Source organism: Prenolepis imparis, unplaced genomic scaffold, assembly GCF_030444845.1.
Source record: "Prenolepis imparis isolate NDT839.2.m4 unplaced genomic scaffold, iyPreImpa1.0 SCAF_5, whole genome shotgun sequence".
Taxonomy (NCBI): Eukaryota; Metazoa; Arthropoda; class Insecta; order Hymenoptera; family Formicidae; genus Prenolepis; species Prenolepis imparis.
In genome coordinates, this window is record NW_028141163.1 from 1,469,008 (window position 1) to 1,488,955 (window position 19,948).

The 19,948-nt window shown below is 35.1% G+C and overlaps 1 protein-coding gene and 1 long non-coding RNA gene across 6 annotated transcripts in view; one reads left to right on the top strand and one right to left on the bottom strand.

Annotated features, from left to right (window-relative positions):
• The window catches only part of LOC145936083 (uncharacterized), a 57,739-nt gene that overhangs the window by 960 nt on the left and 36,831 nt on the right, over window positions 1–19,948 (top strand). Inside the window, exon 3 of one of the 2 annotated variants that reach the window (XR_014425324.1) lies at window positions 9,991–10,130. The exons of the other annotated variant lie outside the window; for it this stretch is intronic. This is a non-coding gene — a long non-coding RNA (uncharacterized LOC145936083). Of the gene's footprint in view, window positions 1–9,990; window positions 10,131–19,948 lie in introns of those variants that run through there. 2 annotated transcript variants of the gene reach the window in all.
• LOC145936072 (pikachurin) overlaps window positions 764–19,948 on the bottom strand; it is a 99,828-nt gene continuing 80,643 nt past the window's right edge. For all 4 annotated transcript variants that reach the window (XM_083037954.1, XM_083037951.1, XM_083037953.1 and 1 more), the window contains 6 exons: window positions 16,819–17,042; window positions 13,156–13,405; window positions 12,531–12,832; window positions 11,269–11,514; window positions 10,493–10,596; window positions 764–10,135 (listed from right to left, as the gene is read on the bottom strand). In XM_083037954.1, coding sequence (XP_082894080.1) covers window positions 9,987–10,135; window positions 10,493–10,596; window positions 11,269–11,514; window positions 12,531–12,832; window positions 13,156–13,405; window positions 16,819–17,042 — 1,275 coding nt within the window. In that variant the 3' untranslated portion in view covers window positions 764–9,986. The remainder of the gene's footprint in view (window positions 10,136–10,492; window positions 10,597–11,268; window positions 11,515–12,530; window positions 12,833–13,155; window positions 13,406–16,818; window positions 17,043–19,948) is intronic.

The following is a 19,948-nucleotide window of genomic DNA, read 5'->3' on the forward strand; positions in this document are numbered from 1 at the left end:
ATAATGGAATATAGTGAAAGGCCAACTAACGAGCAAATAAATAGATATAATATAATATAATAAATTCATTTAATCATGCTCTTAAAATTCTTAACATGTAAATTCTTAACATGTAGACGTTTCGACTTACTTAGTCTTCCTCAGTACAAATTCTAACTTAAACAACGCTTTTGTTAGTAATGAGAGATTTTAAACCCATTCTTCCATAATGATAAGATGGGAAATGTTATTCTTGCTGTGCCTCTTAGAAAATACACCGATGTTAAAATATTGATGGATATTCGCTCGTCATGGTCGTTTGATATACTTTAATTATTATATTATTTAAGCGTTTGTTTAAGTTAGAATTTGTACTGAGGAAGACTAAATAAGTCGAAACGTCTACATGTTAAGAATTTACATGTTAAGAATTTTAAGAGCATGATTAAATGAATTTATTATATTATATTATATCTATTTATTTGCTCGTTAGTTGGCCTTTCACTATATTCCATTATTATTATTTATTGCGTTGCATTATACGAGCCTTTTTGTCTTTTTGATTTATATATATATATATATTTCGGATTGAGAACCGCATGTGTGTACAACAGAAAAGATTGTTAAATAATATCGAGAAAGAGAGAAAGAGCATGTATTATGTTCTTTGTTTTCTCTCTCAACACAAGAAAATTCTATTATTATTATTATTGATTGTTGTGAATTACAAAATATTCTGAATTAAGGATAAGATAGGAATGGGAGAGCAAGAGACACACAGCGCTATTTATAAAATCTCTTTTTCTTTTTTATTGATGCTTTGACAACATATGGGCTGAGACACACACATTTGCTCATAGTTCATATGAATTTAACCACTGCGTGTATTCAAACGTATACGTACACAATCCATTAAATAATCGCGCCGTATTCGCGCGATACGCAAAACCCGAATTGCGCCACCGTGTAAATAATTTATAATTTCGGGCTTATGTTAAATCGCACACGTATAAAATGTCGATTGCGAATCGATCGCCCGGTAAAACACGGTACGCGATCCGCAAATTTTTCGTTTCGAATCGCAGTCGGGGATACACGTACTCTGTAACCGAAACCTCGAAAAGAATATCATACGTAATCACGTATATCACGTCATATGAGAGGTCAGCGTCGACGTTTGTGCGCGATAAGTATGTAAATTGATTCAATCGTTACATGATTGGATACATCGCTTTAATGAGAAATATTGTTTTATTAATTCATGGACACGTGTGCACGCATAGATAAAAAATTACGACGAAATGCAAATCTAAGTGAACTTACTCCGTGACTTTTAATAAATAATTATGCAGAGAAAAAATGACATAAAGTAATATAAAAATACTTGTGTTTCATAACGTAGTTTTTGCAAGAATATATAAAAGACAGTTATTTTTTTTAATCTATTGTATATATTATTTAAATACGACTCGATATCAATCAATATTTTTTTGCAGTTTGTCATATTCAATTATCTTTATTCTATTTAAAAGTCCTTTATATAAATTATTTGATCATTATATAATTAAATTTTGTGCACAACATTTACAGAATAATTAATCGTGAATTTTTTACATGAATATAAGAACATATAAGTTTTTCAACATAATTTAAGCAAAAAGTTACTTAATGTTACTAAAGATGATTATTTTATTTTTACTGCACAGAGAGAACTTTCTCTTAGAATTTACCCTGAAAATCATGGTAATCGTGGGACAATATGATATATGGAAAGAATTTTATGAGAATTTCTTTGATTTATATTTATCACAATAAAAATAATAATATCTATCATCTATTAATTTTACTATATTGCATAGTAAAATTAATCAAACATGTTTCATATTTTATTGTGATAGATATCATTTTTATTGTGATAAATATTAATCAGAGAAATTCTCATAAAATTCTTATCGTCCCACGATTACCATGATTTTCGGGGTAAATTCTAAGAGAAAATTCTCTCAGTGTGGAATATCTCAAATTAATGATAAATTTTAATTATAATTATTGATTAGCTGCGCAAATAAAAAACAGTATATTAAGTCAACAATTTTTGTAAAAACATTAAAATTGACGAGGAAACTTACTCTTCTCGACGCACATACATACATTGACAATTGTCACGTGTCCAAGATTAATTTACAACATTTTGCGCGCGAACGTCGACGACGACGCCGGAGAGGATTGAAGCGAGAAATCGTAAACGTAGAGATCGCGAACGTAGCGTCCTATTTTTTTTATTGCCACGAGCGTGTCACGAACATTTAATGACGGAGGTCTTACACATTGATCGTCTTTGAAACGAGGACGGGAGAGTCCATCGAGGACCGGGCTTTCGGTCGCTCGCTGAGTCTCGTGCTTGTGCGCGTGACACGTGTATATTTCGCAAACGTGCGTGCGATTTTTCGCGGATCTCCTCTTATCCGCGAGTTTTTAAAAGGAAAACCATTTGTCCTCCGCGACAATCGCACGCTCGTCTTGATATACGCGCACGCACACACGTGTATGTACATAGATATCCGAGGAGATCATCCACATGTGGGTCGTAAGAATAGGTTGACAGGATAGACTCTTCTAATAGACTTTGCAGACGGACATAATAGAAATAGTTAATATATATATAGCATCATATATTAATATAATATTCAGTAATAATATAATATCTATTATATATATATTTATATATATATATATATATATATTTTTATTAATATGTATATTGATATTTTTTTTCCTTTTTAATATATATCATAGTGCTTCTTTCCGCGTTTTTTTTTTCTCTTTTGTCTTGAGGTGTGATATTCAGCGATTTGCTTCTTTTTTTTAATTTATAAGTGGATATGATGTAAGTATATATATACGCGTCAGCCTTATTACATGTGCTTAATCGTCGAATATCATTTCGAGCCGCTAAAAAATCTCTCTTCTTAACGTTTGTGATCACGCCTCAACCCTTTCGCTAAACATTAGCGGGTAAGTGATTTTATGTGCGTCCGAATTAATGTGTATCAATATATAAAATAAAGATATGCAGGGTGACAGAGTTAAGATTTTTATAGTATATTAAATTCAAGCGCTTATTCGCACACTTTCGCGTAAACAACGGATAAAAATGGTATTATTTACGACTTATATATAATTTGCGAAAATACGCGTTAATTTATCATTATATATCTCTTTCCAAGAGATTTTAGAAATCACTTGAATTTTTTTGTATCATAATAACGATATTTTATAATTTATAATGTTAAAGTAATGCAAATTGTAGACTTGTGCAAAGTGTATAAATTCACAGAGAACAGACATTTATTCGTCATTCATTCTTCGAATGTTTTCGATAAACAAAAGTTGCGAAAGGGTTGAAATTCGTATAGAATTTTATAGATCAATTATTTTCGCGCAAGAAATTACATCTGCAGGGCAAGTTATTTCCACGAGAATGTGTAGAGTCCTTATATTTAATCAATTAATCTCGATTGTACTCTCTTCCACGAATTTCTAAATTTCATCTTAATTTATTACAATATTTTGGATTTCTATCGCAACATTCTCGTTCAAACAGCTCACCCTGCATATATATCCAAAACAATAGGAAACAACTTCGATGTTTAGGTGCTTGTACGGTGCTCGAAATCAAATGCGCACGTCTGATTGCATTTGCACTTCTCCTTTTTTCTACAATCGAATAATCATTCACCGTAAGAGGAACGATTTTTATCGATTGGAAGCGAATTCGAGACCGAATTTTTTTATAAGCTTTCTCTTTTTTTCTACGATAGGTACGCCGACTCAAGTTACACTTGAAAATTAACAAGCGCGCAAAGAAAAACGGCATCTCCTCTATAGATATTAGCATTCGTAAATTTTATTCGCAAGAGAAATATTCGTAAGCTCATTTAATTTAAAGACTTAATGTGTTTCAATATTATTTAACTATTTCGTGCATTTCTTTTATCATGCTAAGTTTAATGAAGAAGTTACAATTAATAAGTCGACTAGGAAACTATATTTGAGATTAATTAATATTCGCAGAAGCACATTATTGCCAGCAATTCCACTTGTTTCTTTTGTTAATAATTTTTATATCGATACCGATCCATTAACACATTTTGGTTACTCGTGTCCTTTAAAGAAATAGATTCTCCACTAAGAAACATATAATTAAAACAATTTTTGATAGAATTTGCGCACGAAAGAATTAAGATTTATGATAAATTTGGTCTTGCAACCAGATTCAGTCAGATTATCTGAAAATCGAATGCCAATCACACAACGTTAATCGGCAGACAATTTTAGAAAAAAAAGCGACGCCGTTTTTCTAATCTAAGCTTTTCCAATCTTTGATTTTTTTACGATTCAGTTTTTCAATAATGAAAGGAACAATACGCCATATAATATATTTATTACCGATTATTTAGCGGAACATTTTGATCGTCTCGCACATTACAAGATTAATCGCATCAATTCGCAGCTGCACTCTATAATTTAATAAATAAATAAATCATCTAGACTGCATATCATTTAGACAGCAATAATAATCTTAAGCAATTAGTACATCTTATCGAGGATAATACGTACTATTTGCTAAAATTAGATCACATTACATGTTTACTACGTTAAAAATCAAATGTACTTCAATCAATTGCTCTTTTTTGTAATTTTATATTTTTTTAGAGTTTTCGCAAATTCATCTTATCTTGCCATATTCTCATATCTCAAATCCAGATCAAATTTCGCAAAAAGAAATCGATCGATTTCATCTCTGTAGAAGTTGTTTCGCGCGCAAATAAAATTATTGCAGCTTAAAGTGACACAATTTCTGTGACTCTAATTCGATATAGCACATTTAAACATTAAAACGAAAAGCGCGCGTTGATTTTTCCACAAGGATGCTGCGTGCTTTATCAAAGGATCGCCGGTTCTTATTACATATATAAGATATGACACTTTCTTCTTTTGATCTTTGAAAACGCGCGATTGACAGTACGAAACAACAAGCGCGAAGGCAAACACTGATTAATTAATATTCCGATCTACTATCATAGCATCACGTTGGTGTTAGAATCGGATTTGTGCCGTCGTGTTTGTTCGAGTGTTTTTTTCGTACTCGAATACTCGATAAGCGCACGATCGTTTATTTGACACTTAATATTATTTATCGACGCTGACGCGCGAATATATGCGATGAAAATAATTTTCGAGCATCGGTCTCGTCTTTCAAACTACTCGGAGTCCCGAGGATAGAGTTAATTCGAATATTTAATTGCGAATTTGACTCCATTTGTAATTTATAATTGCTTTGTTTTGTAACGATAATTACTGCATACTGAATTCGCTGTTGAAGTAATGAAATAATTATATATCGATCCGAATATTCGCAATTCGGGCGTATATATGCAGATACTCGAGAGAACCACTTTTGGAATTAATTGTACCGTGGCTGTGCGGAATATTATTATCGAATATTCGAATACATTGCACACTTGGAGCAATTTCGACGGCGCTGGGTGGAATGCGTCCAGGAACCATATTTCCGAGTTGAATGCGTTGCAATTACAAAACGAGAGCGGAGCATACTTGGAACTTCCTGAGGAATTCTCCGTGTCCGCGAATTTCTATCTGCGTGTTCAGTTGTCAGCGCGCAAGAAACCGAGTATACACGCGCTATACAAAACGATTTTAACGTATACGAGCACAGAAGCCTCGAGTCACTCAATGCACACTTACGCGAAATATTGTACATTGAATTACGCTAGAAAAAGTGCCTTTAATCCTCCCACGCTGTTATACACTTGTGCGCGAAAAAAAAATTGTATCTTAAATAACAAAAATATATTAGGTATACAATCTCTCCCATGCACACAGATCTAAATCATTTTTATTTTAAAAAATTGCACTGTGAGATATTTTTTTATTTCATTTAAATGTGCTGTAACAATAACAAACTGTTGGGAAACAATTTTTAATCATTTCATTCATCACGAAATCCTCTTATCTCTTGCGAATACTTTGATTTTTTTTTTCTTGCGAAAGTTCAAGCGTGAGAAGATTAATGAGGACGCGATAAAGTTACCCGCCTGCTAATTCTCGACATACAATCTCATTTAAATTGTATATATTATTACACTTTCTACGCGACTACCACTCACCTTTGATATATTATTATATTTAGTCCCGAAAATAACATCCGTACAAAATTGACTATAGCCGATTGCTTTTATGATGTGTGTTCGAATAGGTCATTTCAAGATCATTTTCGTGCGATGACAAAAGTGAAGTTTATCGATTACTCTATATGCCTTACGTTACCTCTCATCTCATTTCTCTTTCATATGCCTCACTTTTTTCACCTTCTCTCTTCATCTTTCCGCCTCTTCTCACGCGAGATAGGATGTGTATACGTGATTGACCTGGGATTTTCCGACCGGTAGAGAGTGCTAAATTGTGCTCATAAGATTGAAACGTTCTATGAAGATAAAAAAATATGCGACGAGCATCTGCATAATAAAGATATTTGTTCTTCTTTCTTTTTTATACGTCTATGTATGTAAAAGTGTCATTGTTATCCTCCGTTTTTCTCGCTTTCCTTCGTTGAATTCAACAGAATATCATAACTTATTATTTATAACGACACAAATGTTATTACATACACACAAGTACTTTTCATACGCACTTTTCATAGTGCACATGACATAATATTGATCAAGCTACTTATTTCACTTAATACTCAATTTTGCCATTACGAGGAAATATAATCTCCGAAACTCAACTCAATCAAAATATATATTTCCATCTATATGTGCGAGTATACGGTAATAATTTTAATTAATCATCTCACTTCTTGATAATCCCCCAAAAGTCAAGATTACTTCATTTTTAACGCAAGAGAGACGGCAAATTCGGCGCAAAGATATACTTATTGCTGTAACAATCTGAAAATATTTTCGAGATATATAGCATTCATATGTATATGTATATATACGGACGAAATGTTTAAAGATCCATTAATCATTTGTAAAGCTCGCCCAACACCGGGATACTTAAGATCATGAAGGATGCGAGTTCCGCATTGCCATCAAGATGTGCACTTTGCACTTTGCGGTTGCATTATTCTTGTTAAATGATGATAAAGGTGTTGGTGTTTGGTCCATGGTATAGCTCTCTTCTACTTTTAATAGTAGTAGTAGTTACTCGTATCGATCACAATATTAACTTTTTTTTTTCGATATCATCAATGGAACTAAAACACGTGCTCGTGGCTGCGCTTGTGATACTTAGCTGCTAGAAAAGGATCGTGATAAGTCCTAAGATCATTAGAAAAAGTTGCGGTACGCAGTGATTCGAAGGAGCTGCCTGAACCGACGCCGGATATAGAACTCTCTTTTCTCGTAATAATATCACTTTTTTAATCAATTTAATTTTACGCGTTATATATCAAATTCTGACCGAATAATCACATTTTCTTTCAAAGACGAATTCCATATTTTCAGCCGGAAGAAGTTAAAGAAAAGATATGACATACTTTATGTTAATTAATGAATTAAATTAGAGCGTTATTAGATTAAAAATATTTAAAGAAGAGAAAAGTATAAAAAGAAATTATCATCATTTGTGAGAGAGAAAAACTAAAATAGCGCACGCGTTATTTCATTCTTATATTCGCGCTATTTTATAACGTAATGAATAACAAATATAGAACAGAGTTAACTGCTAAATTAATTAACTCCGCGTAATGTAGAATTTTCATTTTTCGAGAAATCCTCGAGAATTCTCTCTTTATATATACTTTTCTTCTCCGTCGACTTTTCCATTAAAAATTCTATCCAGCGCCGATTTAGACACGTCGCCCCAAATTTCTCGATAATCTTGAACGCTTTGAATCCGTAAGGATCGAAGATAATGTGACACCTCGTGTCGTAGGTAACATCCGGTCGGAGGGAGTAATCAAAATTGACGCGGAGGGGTTGTTTTTTTTTTTCTACATACTTTTATCTTATTAGGCCGCGAAAGCGCCGTCTTTGAGACGCTCTCCGTCGAATTTTATATCCGGCCGGGCAACGGCTGTCCTGGTGCAACGACTTCCTTAATTCCACCATTCAACCGGGAATGTCTCGCATAAATTTTCCAAGTCTCTTATATATAATATATATCGCGCTTACGTAATTTAAGTAAGTATTGTGTTACGGGATTAATTCTCGGGATGAAATTCTACGTTGTAGAGTGTTAAATTAATACTCGCACTTTTGCCGCCTCATTGACTCCAGTATCATCGTAATACTACGTAGTTGTTGTTGCTATAAATTTCATTACGAACGATAATATAATTTGCGCGCGAATTTAATTTACGAAACGATTTCCGAGAGAAGCTTCTTATTAAGTACGCAGATATAGGCAAAGTTGAAATTGTTAATAGCACAATGGTTCAACTGCGAAACGTTCGGACGAAAGTTTCAGTTTGATTCAACACGTTTTACTTTTCCCGATACGAGCAAAAACGAGTGTAATTGCTGCCAATTTTTAATTTAACCCGTTGTACTTTACTCTATTCCTTTTAAATTATTAGATTAAATTTATAAACACAGATAGCGCGAAAGTTAGTTATACCATGATGCAAATGCTAATTTCTGCAACAAAGTGGTTGCAAAAATTGCGACAAATTTTCATTTAATTTAGATCTCTGATTTTGTGTAATTTGCTTTAAAAGCGATTGCTATAATTTTATACTGTAATTTTAGGGAAAAAATGGAAAAAGCTTTTTTCGCAAATCTCGCGAATAGAATTGTCATAGCGTAATTTGAATCGATCAGTTTTACTAAATTAATGAATTGTATTTAAATATAAAATAAACGAGTTTCTTTATTTGATTTTATCTCTTAATAACATATCCAATAATTAAAATTTAATTAGAAAAAATAAGTTTGAAAATACTAGCAACTGTAAAGAGAATGTTTTTAATTTGTTTCTCTTTTTTTTTACAACTTATAACAACTTTGAAAAAGAATTACTTAATTGTAATTACTTACGGGGAAACACGTGGTAGGAAAACACGGTAGTTCAGTATTTATTTAATGTTTAACTATACATCAGAGTATTATTTTATCGCGTACGCGTGTATCTCCTCTTCAATCCGTTGGTGGCATCATTTTTGCGAAAAATGGATATGTTATTTCCACTCTCTGCATTTAATAATTCCCAATTATATATATTTAATTTCTAGTTATCATTCTGTATCGGAAAAAATTTTACAAATTGTACAAACAGTTGCCCTCCAAGACTGATTCTTTTCCCGATATATAGTCCCAATTATCGAAAAGCACGATCAAGTGAAGTAATTACGACTTTCGAATAAAATAAAAACAATGAAGTGAGATTCCGACGTGATCACGGCTGTAATCATTTAACGTTTTTGTAACAATTATAGTAAAACAAAATTCACTTATTAATCTTTCGCAATTTTGCGATACCTCGTAATTCTGTCGTGAGAAAATAACTTTGTCGCCTCGTTTATCCGACACCCTCGATCGTACCTTCTCTGCGAGACCGGTTTATATATATGTATATATTAACCGGCAGGAAGTCGCTGCACCGAGGATCGATTGCCACGAGGCAAGCGATAGACATCTCTCCGCGCGGTCGCCCTATTAATATTTACAATAAAGCCGCCTATATATGTACCACTCGATGGCACTCGCACGACGACCGGTCGGTTGCCGATCTCCACACTCGATCCCCATCTTCTCCAAAGTGTTCCACCCGTGGAAGGATGAGTCTGTACAAAAGTGATGAACCGCGCGCGCGTGGGATGCACGAGAGAGAGACACAGATGCACTTTCGCGCGGAGCACTCTATCGCGATTCACTTGGCCGCGCGTTCGCGATTCGTTATCCTTAAATTTTCATATCCTAACTTCGGGATGGACCCGACAACACCACCACCTGACGTCGGACGGCACGGATATCTCTCTTTCAGGGGATGCACGAGTGCGTGTTGGTCGCCTGAGCGGGCGACGACAGGGCGACCGAGAAGTCCGAGTCCAACACGAGGTCGCTGATGCAACCTACGATGCCCTTCGTGTATCTGCCGCCCGTTGTCCTCACGATGTCCGGTGCACCGCCTTCAAGGACAGATCGCATCCCCGTCAAAAAAATTATTTTCTCATACGAAGGCGAAAATACGCGCGCAATATTTTTTTATCAAGAGTCTTTCTATAAAGCTCGTTTGCTACGTACATATACAAAATAAAATTAAAAAAGGAAAAAATAAACTCTCTGTTAAGGTTGCAGTTCAAAATTCTTCATCCTTAAATATGGATTGGTTTCGATTTCATCTTTCCTATTTCTCATCAGGATGCGAAATAAATATATAAAATATTTATACAGAAATAGATGATTAATGTTTCAAAATTGCGAGTTAATTTAGATTTATGGGGGATATAACAGTATACAGATTTTATTATTTCACGCGCACTCACCAACGTAAAGACCAGTATCAGTGTTCAATTGTCTTAATTGTCCCGGGGAAGATGCTGAGACACCAGTACCGCTATCTACCACGAGAGACGCCCATTGCTCGTTTCTAAAAAAAGTCAATGTTATTCATTGCTGCGTTTCATTTCGGATATAAATCAGTATAAATATTTTTCTTTTCGCCGTTTTTAATAAAACGCGATTTACCGTCTGCAAGAGAGACGGATATTGATATATATACATACATATATATTTTTTTTATTCGGCTCCAACGGAATATAGAACAGTGTACGGATTAATATAAAAAGCGAAGGTTTATCAAAATATCCTTCCTTTATCGAATTTCACGAAAATAATACTATTTTAAATGTAGCCTCGAGCTACATGAAAGATTGAAAATAGGACAACACACATTTGTTTACATATGCGATGTCTACACGGTATTTCCTGTTAACTAAATTTTTTTAGAGCGAATCTAAATTCGTTTTTATTTAATTAAAATTGAATCATAAAGCACACATACACGACTTTTTAATATTTAATATCAGTCGTTTCGATGGATTTGCGATAAAATGTAGTATATTTCAATGTGCGTGTATTTTAATTCGCGTTCCGTTGAAAGATTAAAAATAGAACCAGCAACTATTCTCCCGCGTATTCGAATCCATCCTTCCACGTATCGATCAGGGTGTTAAATAAATAAATATCACGAAAATAGGCATGCAAGGGGAGGAAGGGGAGGAAGATCGGGTAACGAAGCGCGTAAAGCGTTTCTCCTCACCTAACAGCCCTGATGCGATGCCATAGATCGTCATCCAATCGCGTAAGATTATATCGGAGCACGGCCTCCCCGGAGCCCAAATTATACGCGAGAGTGAGGTAGCCGTGATCCAGGCCGAGGGCGAGGAAATCGTCGTTCTCGTCCCTTTGTTCCTGAGAGTCCGACTGTCGACCGCTCCAGAGTAACAGGCCGCTGCTGCTGCTGGCGCGGAATCTCATGTTGATGTCCACCCTGTAGCTGATTATCCTGCAAGCGCGTCGATGAGTGTGATTAATTAGCTGAAGAAATTAGGCAAAAGATTAATTAAGATTATCTAAAGGGGAAAATAATTTGACTTTTCGACATCCGTATATCAACTACATGTATTATATGTACTATGGGCCGGTTGTTTCAACTTCTTGGTAAATTTTACCCGACAGGTAGCACATCTTCGTCTCTTTCTTAGAACTTATTTGAAAAGGGTGGAAAATATGCTACCTGTCGGGTAAATCTTACCAAGAAGTTGGAACAATCGGTCCTATTATATGTAAAACAGCGAGTTTTAACACAATCTGTCTGTATATATTAAATACGCGACACGCGTTAACATACCGCCTGCAAATTGGCTAATTTGTTCGTTATCGAAATAATTAGGTGTGCAATCGTTAAAGGTTTATCTAACGGGAAACACGATTTATTTCCCCTCAGATTACTTGTCACAGCGACGCTCGATAAACTAAACGCGGCGCGACTAAAGCGGGTCAAGGAGCGATCGTGTGCGTAGCATAACGTGTAACGCTGTTTACCGCTCCACTCGCTTTCCAAAACGCCGCTTTGATACGCCGTTTTTGGTCGTATATACCGAATTTTTGCCCGCTACCGATTATATTTCGCGCGTGTGCGTACATTAATAGAGTGTTAGCGGACGAGTCGGATTTTTAAATTGCAAAAACGAATCGCCAAATGACAGTTGGGAAATGTTGTCGGGTGACACGATGAGTATACGCTCGTATGTATACATAGACCGTTCTCTATGAATACTTTTACACGTAATAGTCAATTCGCTACCAAATTGGAAGGCAATTTTTCAGACGCAAATTCGAGAGGAAAAAAAAAACGATTTAATTCGAGAAAAATATAGAAACTCTATTGCAATTTAACTAAAAAAAAAAAAAAAAATTCTTGATATCGTAACAACGACCGTATTTATTTCGCGAAAGTTGCGTTCGTTATTTGTCACCCTCGTTATACACGTTCTCGTTATATCGCGCAGATTCGCGCACCTCTTCATCGTGTCGGCGTCGTTGTAATGCAGATAGCTCTCGCTGCCGGTGAAGCTGGGCACAGCCCTCTCGTATCTCACGGACGATGTCACAGCGCTGCTGCTGCTGGCTCTAAGCGGCGGTGGCACAAGCCGCGTATAATGAACCAGCGCCGGACATGGGTGCGGTACACCCGGACGGCACCGACAGGTGAATCGCTCGCGGAGAGGCCGGCACTCCGCATCGCCGCAGGGTCTGGCCTCGCACGCGTGTCCGCAATTGCCCACGTTCACTCCACCCAGCGCTTCGGCTAGAATTCCCATCTGTGCGACAGGAATTATACAATGTATAATAGCGATAAAAAACCACGAATAACAATAAGCTGCAATAATGACATTTGTACAATACGAGAAGAATTATGAGTTGGGGGTATATAATAATTATATACCTCACATTACATCTACTTTTCTTTTACAAAGCAAAAACAATGATTAGGGATTGAAATTTAGGTAATTCATGTGAGAGCTCCGCGACGTTATCTAGCAGAGCAGCGAAGCTCAAACTCCAAGGTAAGACGTTCTCTTACGGTGGCATTATCTACCGCGTAACTTCGGAGCGGCGGCTGTATAATCCCGGGTGTTCTTACCTCGCGATTATTCAGCACGATCGTCTGAATGCAGCCGACGAAGCTGGCTGTAGTTTTCATCTTCGGCGAGTACATGTCGGACGACGGCGCGCCGCCCAAATAGAGATTCAGCGGTAAGGATAATTGCGTGAACGCCCCGGGCGCCAGGATTTCCTGGGCCGGGTCTTCCTCAACTTTCAGGGATGCCAAACGACCTGTTCTAGAGACTCGAACTTCGACCCATTCGCCGAGACGAACCGGATTCTCGCTCCTGAAACGATAATGCAGATAGCATACTCAGAATGCAACGTCATTAACTTTTGGAGGGCCGGCGGGTATTTTGCGAAATCCCCTGAAAATTTTGCTGCGGAGAGAAAGGAAAGTTTCCTAATTAATGCATATAAATCCGCACACATGAATCGTACATTATGCGCCATGATAAAGTGCAGTCTCCTGTTGGCGGTGACCTGTTTTTTTAGGTCACTTTGATTCATTTCAGAAAAGCGCCGAGGACCGCAAAATGGCATTCAAATAAATCGTGAAAATATTTTTTATATTTTTTATATTTCAAAATTTTACACAAGAAAATTTTTTCTAAATGTCTTCTCTAGGAAAAGAGAAAAGAAGAATGTAACAAGAGAGAGAGAGAAATTTTCCAAATAATTCCATATCCGCATGTTTTTTTTTCAGATTTTTTTTTACATTTTTAAAATATTTTTTTTATAAAAAAACTATAGTATCAGGGGGAAATGTAGTTCAATTATTTTATTTAAGATTCTACATATGTTAATATTACCTTTTTGATTATATAAATTATTTTATATTGATATATTACAATCTCTCTTTCTAGGATAAATACATTTTATTTTATCCTTTTTTAATTTTATGATTTATTTATTTTCTGATTTTATTTATCTTTCTTTATCTTTTTTTGTACGTTGAAAAAATTCTGAACAAGAAAATGAAGTACAATATGAGAGATAATATGGCTTCCTCTAGCTTAACGAGGTATGACGCAGGGGGTTCTTCAAGAATATATCCAAGGTTGAAAAAGGGAGATGATATTACTCTTCTCCAGCTATTTCGAACAATCCAATTTTTTTTTTTTCTTGAAAATAAAGTCTCATTCACGCGAGATCAAATTTATACGGTACACTTTCTTTTACATTTATTTCTTTTTTCTTCAGAGAGATATTACTTTTCCCCGTGACTTTTCGATTTTGCAAGGTACCGTATATCGTGCCGTATATTTTGACACGGTACCTCTTTTGCGCTTGTGAAAAATCTAACGTTCGTTCGAAAAACCGTTCCGCCCGGAGCGACTGTACTTTCGTCTCCCGAAATGAAGCCCCCGCGAAAACACGTTAGCGCCGAAAAAGTGAAACGAGATTCGCGCTTCGGAAAATTGAAACGCGCCGCCTTTCCGCGTCCGCGCGAAGCAATTAACGCGCCCCCTCTCCCCCGCCTCTCGCCACCATCGTCTGCAATTATAATCGATGTTAACTCGATATTGACGAACGCTCCATCGATTTGATTTCGCGACGGCGACGCCCGGGAGTCAAAGCCAGCCAATGTCGGCCCCGGAATTTTTCTCCGAGGAGGAACGAAAATTCGCGCACGTATCTACCGCGAGAACTTTACTCGCGGAATCGGATCATCCAATTTGAATTTCGCGAGAGAAGTCGAAGAGTAGACAATGGATTTTCCCTCCTCCGCGGAGACGAGGAGTGGCCACCTTTTTCCGAAAGGGCTCGATGGAAGAAATTCTCGCATAATTAATATTGAATCGCGGGACAGGTGAAGAGGTGAAGGGGAGGGGGTTGTCCGCGAGGTCGTAGGCGGGAAGTAAATTGCTAATTAATATAGAAGCGAGAGGGAGGGGTTGGTAATTTTCATATTGGACTTTTCGCTCAGCGCTATTACGATAAAAGATATGGCGCGCCTGGAACTTGGAGGCTCGCTTGTTAACTGGTTTTTTTTTCTCCCCAGACGCGAAATTAAACATCCCCCGTTTAATAGCGCGCGTAATAATACGCGTTTTTTTTATATGACGGAGTTTTGCCGCGGTTGCTTTTTATTTGGCGGGACAGTGATATTGAACTCTTGCACGAGATTTATTGTTTATTTATTATATATATCGGGAAATAAATTGCATATAGCACATAAATATTCTTGTCCGGATATATCGCCATTAAGATATCTAATAATTACTGCGTTAAATATCGCTCATGTATGCATGCAAATTTATTTATTTTTTCTTCAAACTCTCGAGATGCTGAATAGCTCTTATCTTCTAAGTAATTTTTTTATAAGTCTTATTCTTTGTTTAATTTGAAATATTTTCCTTGAATTTGAAGAAAATAGTTTCTTTAAATTTGAAGGATTTTCCCTTGATAGAAATTTGCAATTTGAATTTCAATTACTACAATATTTAATATTGTAAATCGAAAATTTGCAATATATGACAGTTCCGACATTTACATAATAAATTATGTGTCAATATAATAATATGTATATGCGATAATGTATAATAAAATAGACTGTGTTTATTTTGTAGTACAAACATGCCGCGAATTGACAATATGTATTTTCTTTAAATTCTTAATTTATTTAAAATTTTATGCGATTGTGTGTGTATCTATATTTTTTTTATTTGAACATTTCTTTTTGTCCTGAAATGATACTTATAACGTTTCAATATTATCAACTTTAATATGCACATAGAGAATATTTGAACGAAAAATCTTTTTAATTTTGAGAATATGATAGTCTCTTCTACAATATCTCAAGCCTTTAATTATCATTAATAATATTTAAAAATGAAATCACGTCTGATTATATAATCATTAGAAACATTTGTTTAATCTTTGTATTAATTATACAAAAGAGTACTGGTTAGTTTCGCTCGATTTTACTTAATAATGACTTATTAATTGCTAATTATTACAAATGAATTAAATCAAATCAAACAATCCGATTAGCATTAGCGTTCGTTAAAACGGTTCACTTTTCGCAAAATAGTAAAATATAAAACATAAAAAGTTTTACCATCGATATAATTTTAAAAAAAAATATTGGGTTACGGTTTTTTTACATTAACATTTTTAACAGTAATTGATATTTAAAAATATAATAACTTTATCGATGTAAATGAATTTCTATTAAATGATATAATATACTATCAAATCGCATAAAAAATATAATAGCTTCAAGTCGAGATTCAAGTCAAATTGATATAAAAAATATTATGTATCACAATATCATTTATCCATATTTATTAAATATTTCTGTTATTTATTTAAAAGAGCAATTGCAAAGCAATTTTGACCAATTCTGCTTCACAATAATCTCGTTCATCGTTAATCGGAACGAATCAAGCCGTCTCGAGCGATCGCATCAACATTTCGCTCGACTTCGCGAGACAAGGAAAAAAAAAGCGCGAATATAAGAAAAAGCTCGAGCGATATATCGACGTGTCAATTAAAATTTTAAATGTCTAACGATGCGTATGTATACACAAACGATGCAATTAGCGGCCCTGTCGATGTGGCTGTTTCGCATAACAACGTCTATCGCGAAAGCAGCATTTCCGGAGACCGGGATTGTCACCTCGAGCTAGCTATGGCTGCTCGCAGAGCGGAAATCTCGCTCGCGGAAACTTGTTTGAGGGCCTCGGAGGCTTACCTCAGAGTGGCAGGTCCTGTTCCGAGGTCGAAAGTGAACTGCACATGGCCCGAGGAGAGATAGAGCGCAATAAAGTCACCGGTGGCGTCACTGTGATGGCCGTTGTAGAGTATCACGCCGTCCGGTGCTGTCGGTTTTAACGTGATGGACAATTCCAGCCACGACAGCGACGTGTCCGCCAATCCCGGATAACGTAGGTAAGAGGATCCGTTGAAGGATGGAACCTGCGGGAATAAAATACCATGCGGTCTGAGATTGCATGGAAATGTCGTTACCAGGCAAATGCATTCTCCCTTTTTTTCTTTTTTTTTGCCCGTCCGCCTTTAATTCGCGATTGACGCGTTGTATTTTGTTGTGTTCCGTGTGTGATTTATCGAGAATGGGGTATAAAAGACTGGCGTTATATATAAAAGTCTTTCGTTCGTTTCATTTCAGCGAGATAAATTTTGCATTTAGCTTTGATAATGATTTAAGCTCGCGTTATTCATCTGTAATTTAACGATGAAATTCGGGACAGAATTCTATTTAGAATTCTATTTAGAATTTTATATGTCGTGAAATACAGATAATTTGACCAAGTGAATATATATTGAAATACATATATGTATATACAAAATATATATTAGAATACATACATATATTAAAACATGTGTTACATAAAATTATAAATAGAATTCTATCTTGCATTTTGTCGCGAATTATAGATTGTGTCTAAAGTGAATTTGACACTCGATTCTTTTCCTAGTTGAAATCGAGAGAGATTTATTGCGACTTTTTAATATATTCAATTATTAAATATCTTTGTTTCGAAGTTATTAAATTATTAAAGTAAAATTCATTTGGAATTAAATGAAATATAAATTATTGGCAAGTTATTAATTTGTAACTTTAAATAGTTTATAACTTTAAAATAATTAATTCTCTCGATGCTCTTGTTCAAAAAGAATCGATTTCATATAAAGTACTCAAGAATAAGGAAAAATGACATGGAATATATCTTGTATGGGAAATAAAGAATTTATATTCTACAAATAGAAGTTGCGTGATCGATTTTGTCGATAAAATTACATTTGATTTAACATTAAATTGAAAATTATACGATAAAAAAATTTCTTCGTTTTTCTTAATTAAATTCACGGATATTATTATAGAGATTTCTTATAATAATGTTCTGGATATGAAACCCTAATATCACGCTAACTCGCGTGTACAGTGAATGATAATGTAAGTTCAAGAAGGAAATTGCCATAATAATTTAGTTGCTTCGCAGAGAGAACACGAATGTTATCTTATAACGTTTATCGTATTCGTAAGTACGATATTCCAAGAAGGGATTATTATATTCCAACAATATAGAGATCTTCGCGAAAGAGAGAGAGAGAGAGAAAGAACTGAATACGGATTGTAGAAAGTGAAAAGAGACAGTCTCTAAAAACTTAATAATTTCATTTTAATCTTTTACGAATCGTATATTGAGAGAAGATCTATTTACGAATAAAATATGATAGATATTTTTCCAATGAAACAAACATACGTCAATTTTAATATAAATTACATATATTACAGATACAATTAATTATTTTTGCATCAACTAATTTAGTGTGGCATCGACATGTTAATTTATTCAATTAACTTGATATGTGCTCTCCAGGTGTAATTATTTTACTTTAATTATTTTATATACATATAGCTTATATCTTCAATTGTAATAAAAGATACGCTTCTATCGTGAAATAAAGATTTCTTGTTATTTTAAAAATATCTTGCAGTATCTTTTTTTCTTCTATAGCTATCTTTTCTTCTGCTTTAAGCGAACTCGTTTTTATAAATACTATATGAATGGTTGTTCCTTACATTCGTAATAATTTTAAGAGACGATATTTCTTATTATCACAGACGCGCGCACAGACGTTTGGCTCTCACACGCGCATCTCTCTCTTGCGGGAACTGTAATAACTCTCTTCGTCGTCAAGCATAAAGTAGAGAAACTCTCGGAGAACAGCTGTTATTTAATTTACGACCGGCGCGGGATTTTGTGCCTTTCGTAAATCGAAATGCAAATACGCTGTATGTCACTGTCTCGGATAATCCTTGATATAGCTGCATTCAAGTGCCTTAAGAACAGTAAGAGGTCGAAGCGAGGCTGCTTCTGCCTTAATGAGACTGCCTGGTAATTGTTTGTACGTCAGTTGCCTCTCAAGATAAAGCGTAAAACGTAAGCGCAGGATCCCTCGTCGAATTATAGTGCCCCTCCCCTTTATATTTCGCGAGGCTCAAGTGGAAAACATCAACGTATACGACGACATGTATTTTATCTGCAAATATATCGTCAAGTGTGTGTGTATGTCTGAGACGGGCGATATATTGTTGCGCGTAACAGCTTCGGATTTTCATCTTGCAATTAGTGCGTGTTGATTCTTGTCTATCCGTTATATAACGCGTTTCGTAAGAAGCGAACGCAAAATTGCATTAAACAAAGGAGTACATTGAACGAAGTGTGAAATAGAGAAAAGCAACGTGTATTGTTCCTTTTCGCGATTTTAAATGTTGTGCGAAACGAAAGTATATAATTTATAAAAGTATCGAACTTGAATGGAAGGGGAAATAGGTAGAAAAACTTAACACTGGCCTCCGGCATTTACTTAATTATAAATATGTTCCATGTATAATAACTATGACTCGCGTACGAGAGAAACTTTCAAACACAAATGTTTCAAAGATTACCTGTCGGAATAAATGAAAACTTCCATTCGCGACTAAGAAGATAAGTCTGTCCATTTTCTCAAGAGGAGAAAATTCTGTTGGATTTTTTAAACGCGCAGAATTTTTAAAAAAATAAAGTCCATTTAAAAAAGAGAGAAAGAGAGAGAGAAATTAATTAAAAAAAAGATTTTGTTATTAATTCGCTTTTTCGTGAAGCCTAATTTATTAAAATCCAATACGATTTAATCTGTCTAGATCTGTCAGATGAAAAGCTATTTCAGTCTCAATAGTTTGATTTAGGGAAACATAATTTTTCAGAGCCACGAGTATATATATTATGCACAAATCGCATTACACAAATATCATTTTCCATCTACCATTCCGCACTTTGCTCGAAACTTATTCAATTTCTTCGCTCGGATGTTCA